Source organism: Rhinopithecus bieti, unplaced genomic scaffold, assembly GCF_001698545.2.
Source record: "Rhinopithecus bieti isolate Rb0 unplaced genomic scaffold, ASM169854v2 scaffold_495, whole genome shotgun sequence".
NCBI lineage: Eukaryota > Metazoa > Chordata > Mammalia > Primates > Cercopithecidae > Rhinopithecus > Rhinopithecus bieti.
This window is the reverse complement of record NW_016803120.1, coordinates 1,291,801-1,311,864: the sequence shown is the minus strand read 5'-3', so window position 1 is coordinate 1,311,864 and position 20,064 is coordinate 1,291,801. Positions and strand designations below refer to the sequence as shown.

General features: G+C 42.7%; 2 protein-coding genes across 5 annotated transcripts in view; one reads left to right on the top strand and one right to left on the bottom strand.

Moving 5' to 3' along the window:
* The window catches only part of TMEM87A (transmembrane protein 87A), a 69,092-nt gene extending 67,553 nt beyond the window's left edge, over nucleotides 1-1,539 (bottom strand). For 2 of the 4 annotated variants that reach the window (XM_017861252.1, XM_017861325.1), the window contains exons 1-2: nucleotides 1,210-1,539; nucleotides 25-85 (exon numbers count right to left, since the gene is read on the bottom strand). In XM_017861252.1, coding sequence (XP_017716741.1) covers nucleotides 25-85; nucleotides 1,210-1,353 — 205 coding nt within the window. In that variant the 5' untranslated portion in view covers nucleotides 1,354-1,539. Of the gene's footprint in view, nucleotides 1-24; nucleotides 88-853; nucleotides 986-1,209 lie in introns of those variants that run through there. The other 2 variants (XM_017861192.1, XM_017861391.1) reach the window with 2 other exon arrangements.
* Nucleotides 1,540-2,241: 702 nt separating this feature from the next.
* The window catches only part of GANC (glucosidase alpha, neutral C), a 96,280-nt gene continuing 78,457 nt past the window's right edge, over nucleotides 2,242-20,064 (top strand). The window contains exons 1-4 of the mRNA XM_017855577.1: nucleotides 2,242-2,465; nucleotides 4,679-4,741; nucleotides 7,602-7,710; nucleotides 16,983-17,110. Of these exons, the coding sequence (XP_017711066.1) occupies nucleotides 2,437-2,465; nucleotides 4,679-4,741; nucleotides 7,602-7,710; nucleotides 16,983-17,110 (329 nt within the window). The 5' untranslated portion in view covers nucleotides 2,242-2,436. The remainder of the gene's footprint in view (nucleotides 2,466-4,678; nucleotides 4,742-7,601; nucleotides 7,711-16,982; nucleotides 17,111-20,064) is intronic.

Here is a 20,064-nt window from a genome sequence, read left to right as displayed (position 1 = left end):
ACTTCATGAAACTCAAAAACTCACACTTCAGGAAGATAGTGGTATTTCTGAAGAGGATCTTTCCAAAACTAAAATAATTTTTCCCCTGAAAAGATAAAGGAAAGATAATTAGCCTCAGATGGCTTCAATTACCAAAGCATCATATAACTAAGGCTGCTAGAAATTCCAACTTAACTTAAAATCTTTATGGGATGTACCCCTTAATCAGTTCATTCCCTTTACTCACCAATCACTGCTCAGAATAACCAATCATTTTTTCAAATGAACTATTCTGTGTGCAGATAACCGGAGTTTTATTTTCAAATCTAAAAAGACTTAAGTATTAACCACTTTAGTAATAAGCAAAAACCTAACTGAACACCTGAAAATCTTCACCACTGAACAAAAGGTATAATGTTTGCCATATACAAAAGTCCAAATAAGATTTGGACATTACAATCGGTGAGCAGGGCAGAATGAAACAAAAAGGGCAACGGAAGTTTAATGGGGCTAATGGTTTTCAGCACTTCCTCCCTGCATCTGGTTTTTGTCTGCTCACAGGGCTATACCTGTTACTGAAATAGGGTTTAAAATGGGTAAGGGGCAGAAAGGGTCAACCCATGTAGTTATTTATCCCAATGAAAGATTAGCCTTACCACATTAAATTTTAAGTACTATTTCTTCCATTTTAACCACTCCCACGTTAAAACACATTTTTAAAATCTCTATGCTTTCTAGTTACACAGCAAAGCTTAGAATAGCCATTTCAAAGTTGAAGCGAAGTCGAATCATTTCGTAAGCAGGATTACTCAGGGACCAAGAAGTGCAGAGGAAAAAAAAGAAAGAAAGAAATGAAGACTCTATTTACGTATCTTTCTTATCCAACCCGGGGGCACTGGATTCTGTGAAACATAATCTGAAACATAAACAACTCTCCGTTTGTACATCAAGTTTACATCTCAAGTCAGACACTGAAAGTTCTGTTTTTCTGATGAGATGCCGCTCCACCACTCCTGTCTTGCTGAAGTGGCCCTGACATTCCCGCTAGCCTAATCAGTGCGCGGCTTTCCCCTCCAGGGAGGTGGGTCCCAGTTGGCCAGCCACACAGACCATCCCGGCAACCACACCCCTTTTGAAGAGACTTTTGCGGAACCTTCATGGACCCCTTGGGCCGCCGTAGCCCCTCCCCTTGCTCCTCTAGGTTCAGATGCTAGTGAAGTGAATACTCACCGACGGTATCGGAATTTGCCACTTGGACCGGTCGGCAGCAGCTACGGGTGCCGGTCCCGCACTGAAAAGCGACAGTGGTGACGGCTGAGCTCCCAGAAGCAGAAGAACGACAGGTAACACCTGAAGCCACGCAACCGCCGCCATCTTCACAGCCGTGGAGTGCCTACCGAAAGCATTTCACCCTCTTCCGGTTCGTCCCGCCTTCTTCCGGCTCTCCTCTGGGGGCGGGATTATCCGGGTCCTGGAAACGTCGCGGGGCTGGTTTGCTGTGCGACGTAGCGGCCCCTCCCTCAGACAGTCGTCTTTGCGCCGTGAGACTTTGGACCTACTGCGCAAGCGTCACTCTGTTGGAACCTAGTCAGCTGGGTTTGGGAGATCGCTACATGCCAGCCCGGCCTGAGTCTTTTCTCTGTCCCAGCCCTTAAAGGTTTTGGGACCAGGCAGGCACCCCGTGCAGGATTTGGCTCTTTACTTCTCCCGCTCGCCCCAGCCCCTCATACCTTATAAGTCAGTGTCAGACATTGGGGCCAGAAAGTCTGGAAAAGCACTAAGTCTGGCTGCTCAATTGGCGTCCAGCAGTGAGTTCTCCGGTTTGGGTGGTATTTAAGCAAAGGCTGGAATTCGGCGGTGGTGGAGTACACGCGATTCCTAGACTGGGTAGTGTAACAACCTTCAAAGGCCCCTTCTAGCCCTGAAGAGTACGATGCTGCAGTAGAATCTGGCCGGAGACCTAACCTCCAGCAAAGACCCGGCCGGCACTTGCCACTCTTAACCGAAAACGGAGACAGAGAGGGTCAGTTTTCAAAATCTGTGGCGTGACCCCGCCACTGAGGTAGATCTGTAGATGCTTCGTCCCAGTCGGGGAGGCCGTCTTGGCATTTCCCGGTTCACACGCTCTTGATTTTTACCCGCTAGGACTCATTGCGTACACGCCCTCACCGCTGGCCAATTTCGGTTCCTAACAAAAGCATGTTCCTCCTCAGCCACCCATAATCAAGACAAATTTGCCAAATAAATCATTGTAGAAACGCTAGTTTGGGCCTGAAAAATTCCAGGAGCAAGAGTCAAGATTTGTCACTCCATGAGGATCTGGAGGGGACTCCCTTTCCAGAAACTTGACGGTGAAGTGCTGGTTGTAATTTTAGAAAGACATCCAATCGTCTTTTTAAAAAGATCGCCCAGGGCGCTTGTCTTGAGAGCTGGGAGCTGGTCGGAGTGACGGAAGCCATGGAAGCAGCTGAGAAAGAGGAAATAAGGTAAAGGCCAAGTGCTTCTGTAGCGAGTGACCCCAGGGTCCCTAGAAGCGGGGAATAGTACCTGAAAGTACCTGAAAACATTTTGGCTTTGAAGATTTCATTGATTTTTTTTAATTGCACTTCTTATTTGCGTATTTGGTATTTGCTCATCTTTATCTTTTCTCTCAATTCGCAGGGAGTTAGTTGATATTAATAGCATCTTGTAAAATACTTTCAGGATGGTTAAATAGGCCGGGTGCAGTGGCTTAAGCAGGTAATCCCACAGCACTTTGGGAGGCCAAGGCGGGAGCATCGCTTAGAGTCCAGTAGTTCGAGACCCCCTCCCCGCCCCCTCGGAGTCCCAGCTACTTGGGAGACCAGTGGGGGGATGGATTTGGAGGCTGCAGTGAGCTGTGATCTTGCCACTGCTTGGGCAACAAAGTGAGACCCTGTCTCCAAAAAAAGGGATGGTTAAATAATATTGACAGTGGAAAAGTTGCAATCAGAACTCTAACACATGAATTTCAGGCATGTTGCTTTTCAAGTTCAACTATAACCACACCCTTCCTATGTCATCCCAGAGTTAATTCTTCAAAGCTATAAAAAGGAAACAAAAGATTCTCCAATCTTTGTACACTTGATTAAAATAAACTGGGCCGGGTCGCTCATGCCTGTAATCCCAGCACTTTGGGAGGCCTGTAGGTGGGCAGATTGCTTGAACCCAGGAGTTCAAGACCAGCCTGGGCAACATGGTGAATCCCTGTCTCTACAAAAAAATTTAAAGTTAGCCAGACATGGTGATGTGGGCCTGTAGTCCCAGCTACTCAAGAGGCTGCGGCAGGAGGATAGCCTGAGCCCAGGAGGCGGCCCGTTGCAGCGAGCCAAGATCATGCCACTTCGCTCCAACCGAGGCAGCAGAGCGAGATCCTGTCTCAAAAAAATTTTTTAAATAAAATAAACAGACAAAGACTGAGTTCAGTGGAGGACAGTTTTTTAGTATGGCCAGGTATATATGCCTGGGCTCGTTTTCATAATATTTTGACATTTGTGTTCAGTCATAGCTTTCTACGTAATCATGGACATGCTGACTACAGATGCATTCAGCCACACCGGTGCATGAAAGCCAGTGTTATTTTTTTTCTTGTTATAATCTGTAGTTGTTTTAATCAGATGGAGGCTAGTTTAAATACATATACTCAAACTGCAGTATACACATACATCTCATTCATGTTTTATTCCAGAAACGGCTCTTCTGGAAACTTGGTTTTAAAAAAACATGGCCCCTAGATTGTCACCTCATCTTAAAAAGCAAGAAATTCCCCTTCTATGTCTGTTCTGTTCTTATTCTAGCACCTTGCACCTCTATTAAAGCATTTGTCAGCTTGTATTGCGATTTTTTTTTTTTTTTTTGGATTTTTTTTTTTTTTTTTTTTTTGAGACGGAGTCTCGCTCTGTTGCCCGGGCTGGAGTGCAGTGGCCGGATCTCAGCTCACTGCAAGCTCCGCCTCCCGGGTTTACGCCATTCTCCTGCCTCAGCCTCCCGAGTAGCTGGGACTACAGGCGCCCGCCACCTCGCCCGGCTAGATTTTTGTATTTTTTTAGTAGAGACGGGGTTTCACCGTGTTAGCCAGGATGGTCTCGATCTCCTGACCTCGTGATCTGCCCGTCTCGGCCTCCCAAAGTGCTGGGATTACAGGCTTGAGCCACCGCGCCCGGCCTGTATTGCGATTTTTGGTAAAACTCTTACTGACGGCTTGAGCACAGTCCATGTCTTCCTCTGAGCCCAGCACCCAGGAAGAGTATTCTGCAAATATTTTGTTGAATGAATCTGTGGGTGGGTTATGGTTGTTAGTCCGTCTGGTTTGTTGGTTTTGGTTTGTTCGTTTTGGGATGCTGTTTTGGCTTTGCTCCTTCACATTTTACTTTTGAGTCATAACCTTCAGTCATTATTTCAAAAGAATATGTCCTGTTAAGTGACAGTGATCTTTTCCCATTACTCTCGGAGTAATCCCAGAACCTGATGTTTTGTTGTTTACCTCAGAAGATTTAGAAAAGGCTATTGTTCTGCAGCATAATGTGCTATTATGTTATACTATGACCGTGACACAATTTTGCATTGCAGAATAGACGCCAAAGGTTTATTTTGCATGTTTATACTGTAGTTAGAGAAGGTACAAAAATTGGACTCACAAGCCCTGTGTAAAATAAATTTCTCAAAATGTCATTTTATTTAGCGTTGAAGATGAAGCTGTGGATAAAAACATTTTCAGAGACTGCAACAAGATCGCATTTTACAGGTAAGGAAGATAAATATAGTAACCAGATCAAAACATTTCTTGACAGTATTTCAAAATTGATACTTATTAAATTTTTTAGAACTGATAGACTTTCCAAGGAAAGGATAATTTAATAATTAAGGAAATCGTCAGACAGGAGACTCGCTTTTAACTTTATACATTTACTCCGGAAGTATTTAAATTTTTCGGTAAACAGCTATTTTATTTTAAAAGCCAAAGTATTTTTAAACTAGTTTTAAAATTTGATGCTATGAATAGATACACTTTTACATGGTTCAAAAATAATATAAAGAGGTATACATTGAAAAATGTTACTTCCACTCCTGTCCCATTCTACCCATTTCTCATCTTGTCCCAAATAACCAAATTCCATCATTTCTTATTTATCTTTCTAGTATTTCTTTTTGTAAATACATGTATTTTTATATTATTTCCTTTCTCTTTTGTTATCACCCCTTTCTTATACCAAATAGGTTTTTTTTTCCTGTTTTATAGTTTGTTCTGAGGAGGAATTCATATGAGTGCATGGAGATTGCTTCCCCTTTTTACAGCTGCATAATATTCCATGGGGTAGATATTCAGTCTGTCTCTTATTGCTAGACCCTTGGGTTGCTTTTAATCTTTTGCTAAAATAGCACTACCACAATGAAGAACTATACATAGGTCATTTTCTACACATGCATGTGTGTTTATAGGATACATTTCTAGGAGTAGGATTACTGGGTCAAAGAGTAAAGGCATTTGAAATGTGTTAAGTATTGCCAAATTTCCCTCCATAGGAATTATACCATTTGTACTCCTATCACCATTATATAAGATTGCCTGGTTGGGCGAGGTGACTCACACCTGTAATCCCAGCACTTTGGGAGGCCAAGGCAGGCAGATCACCTGAGGTCAGGAGTTCAAGACCAGCCTGACCAACATGGAGAAACCCCGTCTATACTAAAATACAAAATTAGCCGGACGTGGTGGCGCATACCTGTAATCTCAGCTACTTGCTGAAGCAGGAGAATTGCTTGAACTAGAAGGCAGAGGTTGTCGTGAGCCGAGATCATGCCATTGCACTCCAGCCTGGGCAACAAGAGTGAAACTCCGTCTCAAAGAAAAAAAAAGGTTGCCTGTTTCTCCAGAGCTACAAAAAATATGCCTTTAAAATCTTCATTTTATTTTATTTATTTATTTTTTGAGACGGAGTCTCCCTCTGTCACCCAGGCTGGAGTGCAGTGGCGCAATCACTGCTCATCGCAACCTCCACTGCCTGGGTTCAAGTGATTCTCCTGCCTCAGCCTCCTGAGTAGCTGGGATTTCAGACATGCGCCACCACGCCTGGCTAATTTTTTGTATTTTAGTAGANGCCAAGGCAGGCAGATCACCTGAGGTCAGGAGTTCAAGACCAGCCTGACCAACATGGAGAAACCCCGTCTATACTAAAAATACAAAATTAGCCGGACGTGGTGGCGCATACCTGTAATCTCAGCTACTTGCTGAAGCAGGAGAATTGCTTGAACTAGAAGGCAGAGGTTGTCGTGAGCCGAGATCATGCCATTGCACTCCAGCCTGGGCAACAAGAGTGAAACTCCGTCTCAAAGAAAAAAAAAGGTTGCCTGTTTCTCCAGAGCTACAAAAAATATGCCTTTAAAATCTTCATTTTATTTTATTTATTTATTTTTTGAGACGGAGTCTCCCTCTGTCACCCAGGCTGGAGTGCAGTGGCGCAATCACTGCTCATCGCAACCTCCACTGCCTGGGTTCAAGTGATTCTCCTGCCTCAGCCTCCTGAGTAGCTGGGATTTCAGACATGCGCCACCACGCCTGGCTAATTTTTTGTATTTTTAGTAGAGGAGGGGTTTCACCATGTTGGTCGGGCTGGTCTTGAACTCCTGACCTCAGATGATCCCCCAACTCGGCCTCCCAAAGTACTGGGAGTATAGGCATGAGCCATCACGCCCGGCTGTAATCTTCGTTTTAAAAAAAAAGTCTTTATGTGATCTTGAAACTGAAATTATCAAAAATTGTGTTATACAGTATAGCTTTCTAACATATTCACTCTCTGTTCAATAGGAAGAAAAGTGTATTATTTTAATTCTGAACAGGTATCTAGAGGGAAGTCTACAGTGAATGCCTGGTAACCTTGTTAAATGACTAGATTCTATTGAATTTCCACTAGAAATTACTTAGTTACTATTAAAGTCCATTTCATGGAAAGAGGGAGGGAAATTAACAAGCTCACAACTGTCATCTATGAAAATTGCCCCACCATCTCAAGAAAGGAGACAAGATGTCATCCTTTGAGCAATGTTATATTGATCAATTTTATTAGTGTTCTTACTAATACTCATCTTATTAGCACTCTAATAATAACGTTCTTTTTTTTTTTTTTTGAGACAGAGTCTCACTCTGTCGCCCAGGTTGGAATGCAGTGGCCGGATCTCAGCTCACTGCAAGCTCCGCCTGATCTCAGCTCACTGCAAGCTCTGCCTCCCGGGTTTACGCCATTCTCCTGCCTCAGCCCCCCGAGTAGCTGGGACTACAGGCGCCCGCCACCTCGCCCAGCTAGTTTTTTGTATTTTTTTTTTTTAGTAGAGATGGGGTTTGACCATGTTAGCCAGGATGGTCTCGATCTCCTGACCTCGTGATCCACCCGTCTCGGCCTCCCAAAGTGCTGGGATTACAGGCTTGAGCCACTGCGCCCGGCCTTAAAGTTCTTGATTAGCACTTTATTATAGTTCTAATGCTGTTTGTGCCCTGAAATTCCCTGAATATCATAGTGAATTTTAATGACTTCCCCGTGATAATATAGTCTGTTGGATACTGACAATCACAAATAATTACCAAGCATCTGCATACTCCTTATCTATAGGCGTCAGAAACAGTGGCTTTCCAAGAAGTCCACCTATCAGGCATTACTGGACTCAGTCACAACAGATGAAGACAGCACCAGGTTCCAAATCATCAATGAAGCAAGTAAGGTGAGATGGAAGTATTTTCTACAAAGAATCATTTATTTCTGTATTTATTGGGGCTGAATGAAGTAAATTTCCACAAAAGCCAATTAAAGCTATGTATGCTTCAAAAGTAAACCTCATTAGAAAAGGAATATCGGCCTTTTAGTGATGAGTGGCTCACGCCTGTAATCCCAGCATTCTGGGAGGCAGAGGCGGGCAGATTGCTCAAGCCCAAGAGTTCAAGACCAGCCTGGGTAACATGGCGAAAACCCATCTCTACAAAAAGTACAAAAAATTAGCCAGGCACAGTCGTGCATGCCTGTAGTCCCAGCTACTCAGGAGGCTGAAATGGGAGGATCTCTTGAGCCTGGGAGGTAGAGGCTGCAGTGAGCCATGAGAGTGCGGCTGCACTTCAGCCTGGGTGACACAGCTAGACCCTCCCTCAAAAAAGAAAAAAGAAAAAATGAATGTCATCTTTTCACATCTATAGTAATAATATTGTAATAGTTATAGTAATATCAGTATGTAGATTGCCTGTGTATCAGATGTTTTCCTAAATGTCTCACAAATGTTATTTCCTTTTTATTAGTCTTCATAACACATCTAAGAGGTACATTATATTTTCCCAGTTTTCAGATAAGGAAAATGAAGTCTAGAAAATCCCTTGCCCAGAGTCTCACATTTAGTAACCAAAATTTTCTCCTGCATCTGTCAGACGCTATCACCCACGTGCTTTCTAACACTATTACACAATGCCCAGTTGCATTTGTAGCCTGAGCAAGGTACAAATTTAGGGTATGTCCAAATCTCAAAATGCAGGTGGGCCAGGGGGAACAGGGGACAGGCAAAAGGACTAAGCAGTTGAAAACCCAAGTAACAAGTGTTCCCTTACCTGAGCTGCTTCACTAGAGCTGCTTCACTTCATAGTTTTTGCCTAGTGAGAGGGTTAGGGAAGTATATTTTAAGTGCTTTCTCTCACCCATGAAGTTGCCATGTTACTTTAGATGGGCCAGTCATAGAGGAAGCACTATGGACTGTGCTAGGACGTGTGACTGTGCACTACTACCTGATGCCCTCAACCTGACCCTCACTTTCAGATCCGCCCTGCATTCTAAAGGCATCCTGGGTTTCTAAGGCCTCTGAGAGCTATCTGACTTAACTGGTAATCCATATCACTGAAAGACAGTTAAGGCCATTAGGTCTGGGTCCCGTAACTGCTTGGATAATAACTGCACCAACTCACTAACAAGTCCTGGTTCTGGGAAGTTGACGTTCATGGCAAAGCTGTGAACCGTGTAACTACCGTAGTTCCTGCCCTGCAGCGCTGTGCTGACATTAGTGGGTTCTCCATAATAATCGTAAGGCCTTTAATTTAGAAATGGGTCCAAACTTTATTCCCAAACAGAAAGAACAATTGTACAGTGAGGAAAACTAGCTTCATTATGGAGTTCTAGAGATTTTTGTCATATAGAGTCTTCTTTCATAACTTTCTTGCCCAAATTCAAAATATGAGCTAGATTTATATCAATAGTTCTGTGTTCTCTATCCCCATCCCCTGTCCTCAACTTCTACAACATAGTTATTATGGCAGTACACTTAGCTCATCTCTCTTAGCTGCACAGATGGGGCAGTTAGCCTTTCTCCAAAACCTAATGCTGATTCTTATACCACCCATCTTTCTGGAGTAGTTTTCCTCCTTGCCTAGTATCTTTGATACATTTGAGTTCTCAGCTTATGGAACCCCCAAAGCCGTAGGTCCTCTAATGCTGATTCAGATCTCCTTTTATGTTGTTATTTATACATGTTGTTTATATATCTTTTTGTAGCCTAGTTTGATAGCCGTTCATGGGGAAAAAAAATGGGACAGCAGTAATTTCCTTCCTGGAGAGCCAACCACTGTTTGCATGTGATCTAATAGCCTGACACCTGGCCAAACCACTCTATTCAGGGTCAGCAGAAGCAATCGGCTTCAGGAAATGCATCAAGTCCACCAGAGGCCTTCCAGGAGTCTTTAGGCCTTAACCAGATGTCAAGAACTTCCTGTCGTGTTTTTCTTGTCATTGTCTCATTTTCTTTCCTGTTTCCATTGTGTCTAACCTGAGAGAGTTGTAGTTGTCCATAGTCAGAGCAAGAATCCCTATCCATCCTTGAGAATGCTTAGTATGTTGAGCACCTGGTCATGAAGACATGCTGAGGTGAAGTAAATGAGGCAAAATCACCCTGAATATCAGTGGTGACCCAAAATGAAAATTCTCAACACAGCGTGATACCAGTTTGCGGTGGACACCCACATATGCCATTTTACATTACTGTAGATCAGTTTCTCTTTTTGGATCCTGAAAAAGTGAGGGACAATGCTGTTCAGGTCAGGTGCCAAGACCAGAGCCCAGCAACCTTCAAAGGCAAGGAAACCACAGTCCAGGAGGAGCCACAGGATCTCAGCACAAGACAGCACCTGGCTCAAAAGGAAGCTGAGGAGCCTGATAAACAAGGACAGATTACCTGGGACATCAGCAACGTAGCTCCCAAGACTGAGAACTTTGAGGACCTCTTGGAACAGACTCCATGCTCAGGTATTAGAAATATTGGAACCACATGAGGAATCTGCATGCACTGATCTCAGGCAAATGTATGCAAATATATATTTCGGGAGATCACCCTGAAATTCTGCACTGAACTCCATTTTAATGTCCTCCTTGTCATGTGGTGTTGAGATGACTAGTAGGCACATAAGGTTTCATGCCCTCTGTCAGTCTGTTAGGGACAACAGAGGTGATGGTGATCGCTAATGTTGCCTGCATCTTGTATACAGCTCATTGCATAGTGAAAGAGCCTCTATTACGCCGGGCATGGTGTCTCACGCCTATAATCTCAGCACTTTGGGAGGCTAAAGCAGACAGATCGCTTGAGGCCAGGAGTTCGAGACCAGCTATGGCCAACGTGGCAAAACCCCCGTCTCTACTAAAATTACACAAATTAGCCAGGCATGGTGATGCATGCCTGTAATCCCAGCTACTCCAAAGGCTGAGACATGAGAATCGCTTGACCCTGGGAAGCAGAGGTTGCAGTGAGCCAAGATGGTGCCACTGCACTGCAGCCTGGGCAACACAGTGAGACACTGTCCAAAAAAAGTTGACCTAAAATATGGCAAAGACAGCATGAAAAAAGAAAAAATTAGGCCGAGTGCAGTGGCTCACACCTGTAATCCCAGCACTGTGGAAGGCCAAGGTGGGCAGATCACAAGGTCAGGAGTTCAAGACCAGCCTGACCAACATAGTAAGACCCATGTCTACTAAAAAGTACAAAAATTAGCCAGGCATGGTGGCGTGTGCCCGTAGTCCCAGCTACTCAGGAGACTGAGGCAGGAGAATCACTTCTAAAAAAAAAAAATACAAAAATACAAAAATTAGCTGGGTGTGGTGGCACATGCCTGTAACCCCAGCTACTCAGGAGGCTGAGGCAGGAAAATTGCTTGAACCTGGGAGTCAGAGGTTGTATTGAGCCAAGATTATGCCACTGCACTGCAGCCTGGGCAACACAATGAGACTCTGTCTCAAAAAAAAATTTGTTTTTAAATAACAAAGAACTGTTAAAAATGGTTTCTGGGATGAGATGGGTGTTTCAAGGAGATTGCACATTAAGATATGGTATGAGTGTGATCTGAAGTTTTAAAATAAGCTGCATACATCCACTTATTCAGAATGATAGCTTTTTATTTCAGGTTGAGAGGGACAGCCCCGGGTCTAAGAGGATCATATTCAGCTCACAGCTGCAGTTCTCAAATTGCACTGATCAGGCAGATTCTTATAAATCCAACACTCTTGGTGCCTGCCTGCCCCTACACCTTTAAAACCCTTAAAGCAGAAACTTTGGAGTTGTCAAGATTTGTTAATTTTTGAATTTCTCCCTCTCAATTCCCTTCCCCAATCTGCTCCTTAATAAACAACCAGGAAGCAGAACCAAGCTTCATTCAACATTGTGTTAGGCTGCCATAACCAAATACCACAGGCTGGCAGCTTAAACAACAGATGTTTATTTCTTGCAGTTTTGAAGGCTGTAAATTCCAAGATCAAACTGCCAGTAGCTTCACTGTCTGGTGAGGGCTCTCTTCTTGCTTTGTAGATGGCTCCCTTCTTCTTGTGCCCTCACATAGTGGAGAGAGAGTGTGTACACAAGCTCTCTGGTCTTTTCTTTTTTCTTTTTCTTTTTTTTTTTTTGAGATGGAGTCTTGCTCTGTCGCCCAGGCTGGAGCGCAGTGGTGCGATCTCAGTTCACTGCAAGCTCCACCTCCCGAGTTCACGCCATTCTCCTGCCTCAGCCTCCCGAGTAGCTGGACTACAGGCACCCGCCACCACACCCAGCTAATGTTTTGTATTTTTAGTAGAGATGGGGTTTCACCGTATTAGCCAGGATGGTCTCAATCTCCCGACCTCGTGATCCACCCGCCTCAGCCTCCCAAAGTGCTGGGATTACAGGCGTGAGCCACCGCGCCCAGCTCTGGTCTTTTCTTATGAGGGTGCTAATCTACTCCTGAGGATTTCCTCGACCTCGTGACCTCATCTAAACCTAATTACCTCCCAAGGGCTTCATCTCTGAATACCATCATATTGTAGTTAGGGCTTTAATAGTAAATTTTGGGAAGACACCAGTCCATAGCAAACATGATGTTCCTAGGACGTATATCTGTTACAAAACAAGCTGGAATGTTGACCTGTGTGTTGTCACAAGGTCAGAACATCCAGGCTTTGGAGAAAAACTAGTTGCAGGTTCAGATGCGTAAGTTTTCTCACATGGGGTCCTAATATAGTGTTATGCTTATTCCTGATGACAGAATAATCAGGTAGATATTTAGTAAAGAAGCTTCCAGAAAATAAAAAGAAAGTGATCAGGAAAGTGTTGACTGCTTTTGTAGAACTCAGTTGTTGTTTTCTTTTTTTTCCTACTACTCTCAGTTTTCTATCTTCAGTGAAAATTTGGTTTGGATTGAGAAAGAGACATCTAGTCTTGTGATCTAGGCAAAGGAAGATGTATGCTGTCTTGTAAGTCTAGCTTAAAAAGCATTGCTAGCAAGGATGTCTGGAGCAATCTACTTTATATTGCTAATTATGATGCTTTCTAATGATATAGGTGACCATTTGGCAACATGTTTATTTTCTTTTGCAGCCAGTTTGCAAGGTTTCATCAGAGACAGCACTTCCAGCAGCTTCTCCCAGGATGCAGGAATATCTCCGAGCATCTCTGTGAAGTTACCCCTTGCCTCTTCATCTGAGCCTAATGAAAATGAGGCTTTGCCCAACCAGCCACCTTCTCAGCAGACGAGGCATGACTACCACTTGTTAGCCAGTACTGTGTCTGCAGAAATGGCCAGGAAGAGGCAGCTAATTTGGGAACTGGCCAGACAATCAGAAGCACACCTGGACAGGCTAATTGTCCTTGGGGAACAGGCCAGTACCCAGCATGAGGTTGCCAGTATTCTTCATAGAAAATCAGTGCTTGCAGTAAACCAACTGGCTGCCACTGTGGAAGGGACGATTAATGCCCTATAGCAATTTGATGAACTATTAGACCATTCTCTGGATCCCGGAAGGTCTTGATCACAGCTGGTAGAGGTGGTCACTCACTGTTCTAGGTCTTTTAAGTTAACAGTTATTTATGTAATAGTGAAGAGTCCTGGTGCCTCAGGAAAAGCAAGATCAACCTACCGAGGAGGAGTTGATGGAGTCCTAATTTTCCTACTTAACACCCACTTCGAATTTAAATATGTGTTCTAGGGCTGTTCTGTTAACTCTATTATGGTCTTTACTAATTGTGATTCCCAGTTCTGGGTGAATAAAAAGTTTTTGTTTTAATGTAATTGTGATCAACCCTATGCTTGAAGACATAGACAAAGCTGTTTCTACCACCGTGATGTTTACAAAATATCTGATATTTTTGCCTATATGGCCATAAAAAAACTAGATTCGTGGATAACAAACCACCAAGTTTTAATTGTTTTTATTTTGTAAGACAGAAATAAGACAGGAAAAGAGAATTAATACTCTTTTCCCAGACTGAGAGGTGGGCTTCTAAGTAAAGATATATGAAAACTAAGTAGAGGCTTGTAGTATTAAAATGAACCTCCAAAAGGTATTCTTTTCTGTGAGGATGTATCTCAGCTTCTCTGTGTAATTGGACATTAACACATCTTAAATTTTTTTAAGAGCTGGGGTCTCACTGTGTTTTTCAGGGTGGAGTGCAGTGGTTACTCACAGGTGCAGTCAAGGCACACTGTAACCTCAAACTGCTAGGCTTAAGCAATCCTCTTGCCTCAGCCCCACTGAGCAGCTGAGGCTATATGCATGCAGCACCCACTGGCACATCTTAAATATTTCTAAGGGAGCAAAATCCATGCTTTCTCACCTCGTTGTAACTATCCATTTAAAATTATTATTTTACATAAATTGATCTGGCTGAAATTGCGTGTAACTACTTATACTATCTAAGGATTCATACTAAATTCTCAATTTAAGCAGTCCAACATCTGTAACTTCTTAATGTATTTTTTCATTGTCATTTCCAATCATCACTAACAAGAGGAAAAGATTTGGTAGTTTATTTGTATATTATTTTATTTATAAGTATCCAGCAGGTCCCAGCAGATAGGAAAGGAATATCTACGTATGTTTACTATTTTAGGTAGAAGAATATAGTAACAGTCACGTCCAGACTTTCTGAAAGAGCAAGGATGTGGTGGAAGGATTGGGAAAGAACTGGCAGTTAAGCCTCAGGGAAGTGGCTTTTGAACTGTCATCCACAGAGCCCTGAGGTTTTGACAGAGGTGCCTTAGGACTCAATACTGGGAAGGCAGGGAACTCTAAGGTGGGACACTGAGCCATTCCCTGCTGTCTTTAACCCAAGAGGCTTTACTTATTGGACTTCTGGGAGTCTGGTGATATTAAAGGAAAAAAAAATCTGGTAAGAAAAAAAAACACATGAAGCTAGATCATAGGAGGAAGTGCATATTAAGGTCTAAGATAAGTAGTGCCTGGACCAACAAAACTATGTTGGTGATAATGAGAGATAAGAATGAATCTGTTCATTGATTAAAAGGATGAGAAAAAAGGCCAGGCATGGTGGCTCATATCTGTAATCCCAGCACTTCGGGAGGCTGAGGCAGGAGGATCACTTGAGGTCAGGAGTTTGAGACAGCCTGGTCAACAGGGTGGAACCCTGTCTCTACTAAAAATACAAAAATTAGCCTGGTGTGGTGGCATGCACCTGTAATTCCAGCTACTCAGGAGACTGAGGCACAAGAATTGCTTGAACCCAGGCGGTGGAGGTTGCAGTGAGCCAAGATTGTGCCACTGCCCTCCAGCCTGGGCGACGGAGCAAGATCCATCTCAAAATAAATAAATAGATAAATTTAAAGAAAGAATGACTCTAAATATTGCTAAATTTCAGAGTGAGTTTTGCTAAAATAAGGTTGCTAAATTAAAATTAAAATGAGGATTAACTCTGATTTATACATGAAGTTATTATAGTGAAAACAGGGTTATTGCTCTCTCTTTTTTTCCTCCTGGGCTGCAGCCTCAAGAACAGAACGTACAGATTAAGTCTTTGGTTTAAACAAAAATTAGTTGTGTTTTTTTTGTAGAGAAAGCTATTTTACTAAAATGGGACAATCTCTGAGTGAATAACTAGATGTAAATTATTAATCATATATAGGCAGACAACCTGATTATTGGTTGTCTAAGCCCCCTGCTTAAGATGATCTTGCCCATTTTTGCCTACTCAAAGTCTTACTAATTCCTAAAGGCCCTGCTTAAATCTCTACTCCTCCAGAGAAACGTCCAGAACTTCTCACCCTACAGTCATCATTAATAACCCCCTTAATCTCTTGCCTTTCTGCTTTAAAACATCACAGAATGCTCTGTGTTAGCTTTGCATCTCTTTTATCTCCTCCAAATTGCAGCCTCCTCAAAAGTTCAATCATTGCAATAATAGATGCCAAATAAATGTTAATTGAATGGAATTTGAGAGAGCAATGGAAATATATATTTAAATAGTGAGAGAATACATAATCTGATAATTTGAACTTTGTACTTGGACATACTTCCAAATGTGAAAATTCTGATAGTACACTGAAAGTAGCTTAAATATGTAAAAGAACATTAAACATGCAAGCAGTAATGGATCACTATTGCATCATAACCCTGCCTTAGAATATCTAGAAAAGGATCCACAGCCATAGCACTGTTTACTCGGTCACTGTTCAGTATCGTGTTACAGTTTAACTGCCCTGATTGCTTCCCTGTATTCGCAAGAGACAAAGTTCCAGTAACATCACCTTTTTGGTGCTGGCTTGGTACTCTCCATACTTCTTATCTTTTACTTGCACCACATTGTATCTATTCTAAGCTGTGTCACACAACTTACCCAGTTTAGCTGTCGGTTAACAGACATAATAGTAACAGCACAGGCACCCATTTGTAACCAAAATTTGGCATGGTACTTCATGAAGAAATTGCAATTGACTAGTGCAGCATGGCCCACCAGTTGAAAACCATGATCTTAAAATATTTTTCTGATCTAGGTGCCTCATTTTGTAACCTGAATCCAGTCACTTCTATTCTCCTAGAGCTTCTTGTTCTGTGTTTTATTTTTCAAGTTCTGTATGATCTTCAGGGTTCTACATTGTTTCTGTGTCCCATTGTAGGCAGAATTTTACCTACGTTCCCCAGCCTCTTGTAAAAGTTCCCTGGGCCTATTCCCAGCTGTGAACAAATCAATTCCAGTTTTAGAGCAGCAAGCCTCATTTCATCCACAACTAGAGAACTCCAATAATCATCACTTTATTTTCTACTCTTTTCTCTTCTGTAGCCTGCCACCCTTCATCTTTCATCTAGCTGGAATCTAGTTACTCTGCTTATAACACCCAAACTCTTATTCTTAACATACCTGTAGTTTATCATAGATACAGTAGCCACATGTCCCAATCTTCCAAGGCAAGTTTCAGTTTATGCCTGTCTTTCCGTGTAATTATTAGTAGAGACTCCTTTCACTCTGAAGATCCTGGTTTGGACAACTATGTGTTCACCAGCCACAGAACACATAGAAGATATTTCTTGCTGCTACTACAGCTGTATCCAAGCAAATACATACATGAACTGGGAGCTTTTCTTTTAAATTTCCATTGTTCTCCAATTTGCTTGGCCTATCGTAATTTAAACAAATACTTTTCTAATTATTGTAATTTGTGCAAAATTGGCCATCACTTGGGTAACCTGTTGAAGGTAATCTCTTCAATCTGTTTCCAGGTTACTCTCCTGGCTGAAATTTATGGTATAGAAGGAAACATTTTCAGGCTTAAAATTAATGAAGAGACTCCTCTAAAACCCAGGTTTGAAGTTCCTGATGTCCTCACAAGCAAGCCAAGCACTGTAAGGTAAGCCAAGGAGTGAGGTATCTTAGAGATGTGCCTGATACATTCTTTTATCATCTCTTGAGTAGTAAATTTTGTTATGTGCACCTCTTATTTTGACTGTTCAAAACTATAGTCATTTACAGAGTTATAGGTTGGTGCAAAAGTAATTGTGGTTTTTGCCATTACTTTTAATGTATTCAGTTATTTTGGGATAAGTCTATCCATTTTCCTTATTATCCATTCTGTTTTTTCGTCATCCACCATTTGATTTGTCAGGACTTACTTAACGGAGAGAAGCAGAACTTTGATCCCTGCTCTCCTTCTCACAAAGAAAGTGGTTTTATTAGCCAGACTATGGGAGCAAGTAGAAGGAAAGCTACTTAATTTACTCACTCAGATTAGCAGCAGAGCTCCAGAGATCTAATGCACTAGTCAAATTTGCATGCTTACAGTAATTTGTACAGTTGGACACACTCACTTTTAATTAAGGTTATTCTCAGAAGTCTAACATGTAATTTTACTTAGAGTCAAGGTAAATTAATAATCAGTGTCTAGGTGAAAAACAATCTTTGGGGACTAAAGCATTTTCAGTTACCTGCAAAACCTTCATCTGTTCTCATAACACTTTCCAATGATATTTCAGCTCCGTTTTGCTGGTTGGTTTCCATTATATTTTCATATTATTTTACCAAAGGAATATAAGACTATGCCAGATGCTTTCATTTTTACTGTATCATCACTGTAGTTTTATGTAAATTATTTTTTCCTTGAAAACCTTAAAAAAGATCAATATGGGGGGTCACCAAGATGGCTGAATAGGAACAGTTCCAGGCTACAGCTCCCAGCATGAACGACACAGAAGACAGGTGATTTCTGCATTTCCAACTGAGGTACCGGGTTCATCTCACTGGGGCGTGTTGGACAGTGGGTGCAGGACAGTGAGTGCAGCCCACTGAGCGAGAGCCGAAGCAGGGCGAGGCATCGCCTCACCCAGGAAGCGCAAGGGCTAAGGAAATTCCCTTTCCTAGCCAAGGTAAACCGTGACACACAGCACCTGGAAAATCAGGTCACTCCCACCCTAATACTACGCTTTTCCAAGGGTCTTAGCAAACGGCACACCAGGAGATTATATCCCGCGCCTGGCTTGGAGGGTCCCACACACACAGGGCCTCCCTCATTGCTAGCACAGCAGTCTGAGATCTAACGGTAAGGTGGCAGTGAGGTTGTGGGAGGGGTGCCCGCCATTGCTGAGGCTTGAGTAGGTAAACAAAGTGTCTGGGAAGCTCAAACTGGATGGAGCCCACCACAGCTCAAGGAGGCCTGCCTGCCTCTGTAGACTCCACCTCTGGGACAGGGCATAGCCAAACAAAAGGCAGCAGAAACCTGCAGATTTAAATGTCCCTGTCTGACAACTTTGAAGAGAGTAGTGGTTCTCCCAGCACGGAGTTTGAGATCTGAGAACGGACAGACTGCCTCCTCTAGTGGGTCCCTGACCCCTAAGTTGCCTAACTGGGAGGCAACCCCCAGCAGGGGCAGACTGACACCTCACACAGCCGGGTACCCATCTGAGACAAAGCTTCCAGAGGAACGATCAGGCAGCAACATTTGCTGTTCAGCAATATTCACTCTTCTGCAGTCTCTGCTGCTGATACCCAGGCAAACAGGTCTAGAGTGGACCTCCAGCAAAAGACCTGCAACTGAGGGTCCTGACTGTTAGAAGGAAAACTAACAAACGGAAAGGACATCCACACCAAAACCCCATCTGTACGTCACCATCATCAAAGACCAAAGATAGATAAAACCACAAAGATGGGGAAAAAACAGAGCAGAAAAGCTGAAAATTCTAAAAATCAGAGTGCCTCTCCCCCTCCAAAGGAACGCAGCTCCTCTCCAGAAACGGAACAAAGCTGGACGGAGAATGACATTGATGAGTTGAGAGAAGAAGGCTTCAGATGATCAAACTTCTCCCAGCTAAAGGAGGAAGTTCGAACCCATTGCAAAGAAGCTAAAAACCTTGAAAAAAGATTAGACGAATGGCTGATTAGAATAACCAATGTAGAGAAGTCCTTAAATGACCTGATAGAGCTGAAAAGCATGGCACAAGAACTACGTGACAAATGCACAAGCTTCAGTAACCGATTCAATCAACTGGAAGAAGGGGTATCAGTAGTTGAAGATCAAATGAATGAAATGAAGCGAAAAGAGAAGTTTAGAGAGAAGAGAGTAAAAAGAAATGAACAAAGCCTCAAAGAAATATGGGACTATGTGAAAAGACCAAATCTACGTCTGATTGGTGTACCTGAAAGTGACAGAGAGAATAGAACCAAGTTGGAAAACACTCTGCAGGTTATTATCCAGGAGAACTTCCCCAACCTAGCAAGGCAGGCCAACATTCAAATTCAGGAAATACAGAGAACACCACAAAGATAATCCTCAAGAAGAGCAACTCCAAGACACATAATTGTCAGATTCACCAAAGTTGAAATGAAGGAAAAAACGTTAAGGGCAGCCATAGAGAAAGGTTGGGTTACCCACAAAGGGAAGCCCATCAGACTAACAGCGGATCTCTTGGCAGAAACTCTAAAAGCCAGAAGGAGTGGGGGCCAATATTCAACATTCTTAAAGAAAAGAATTTTCAACCCAGAATTTCATATCCAGCCAAACTAAATTTCGTAAGTGAAGGAGAAATAAAATCCTTTACAGGCAAGCAAATGCTGAGAGATTTTGTCACCACCAGGCCTGCCTTAGAAGAGCTCCTGAAGGAAGCACTAAACATGGAAAGGAACAACTGGTACCAGCCACTGCAAAAACATGCCAAAATGTAAAGACCATCGATGCTAGGAAGAAACTGCATCAACTAACGAGCAAAATAACCAGCTAACATCATAAAGACAGGATCAAATTCACACATAACAATATTAACCTTGAATGTAAATGGGCTAAATGCTCCAATTAAAAGACACAGACTGACAAAT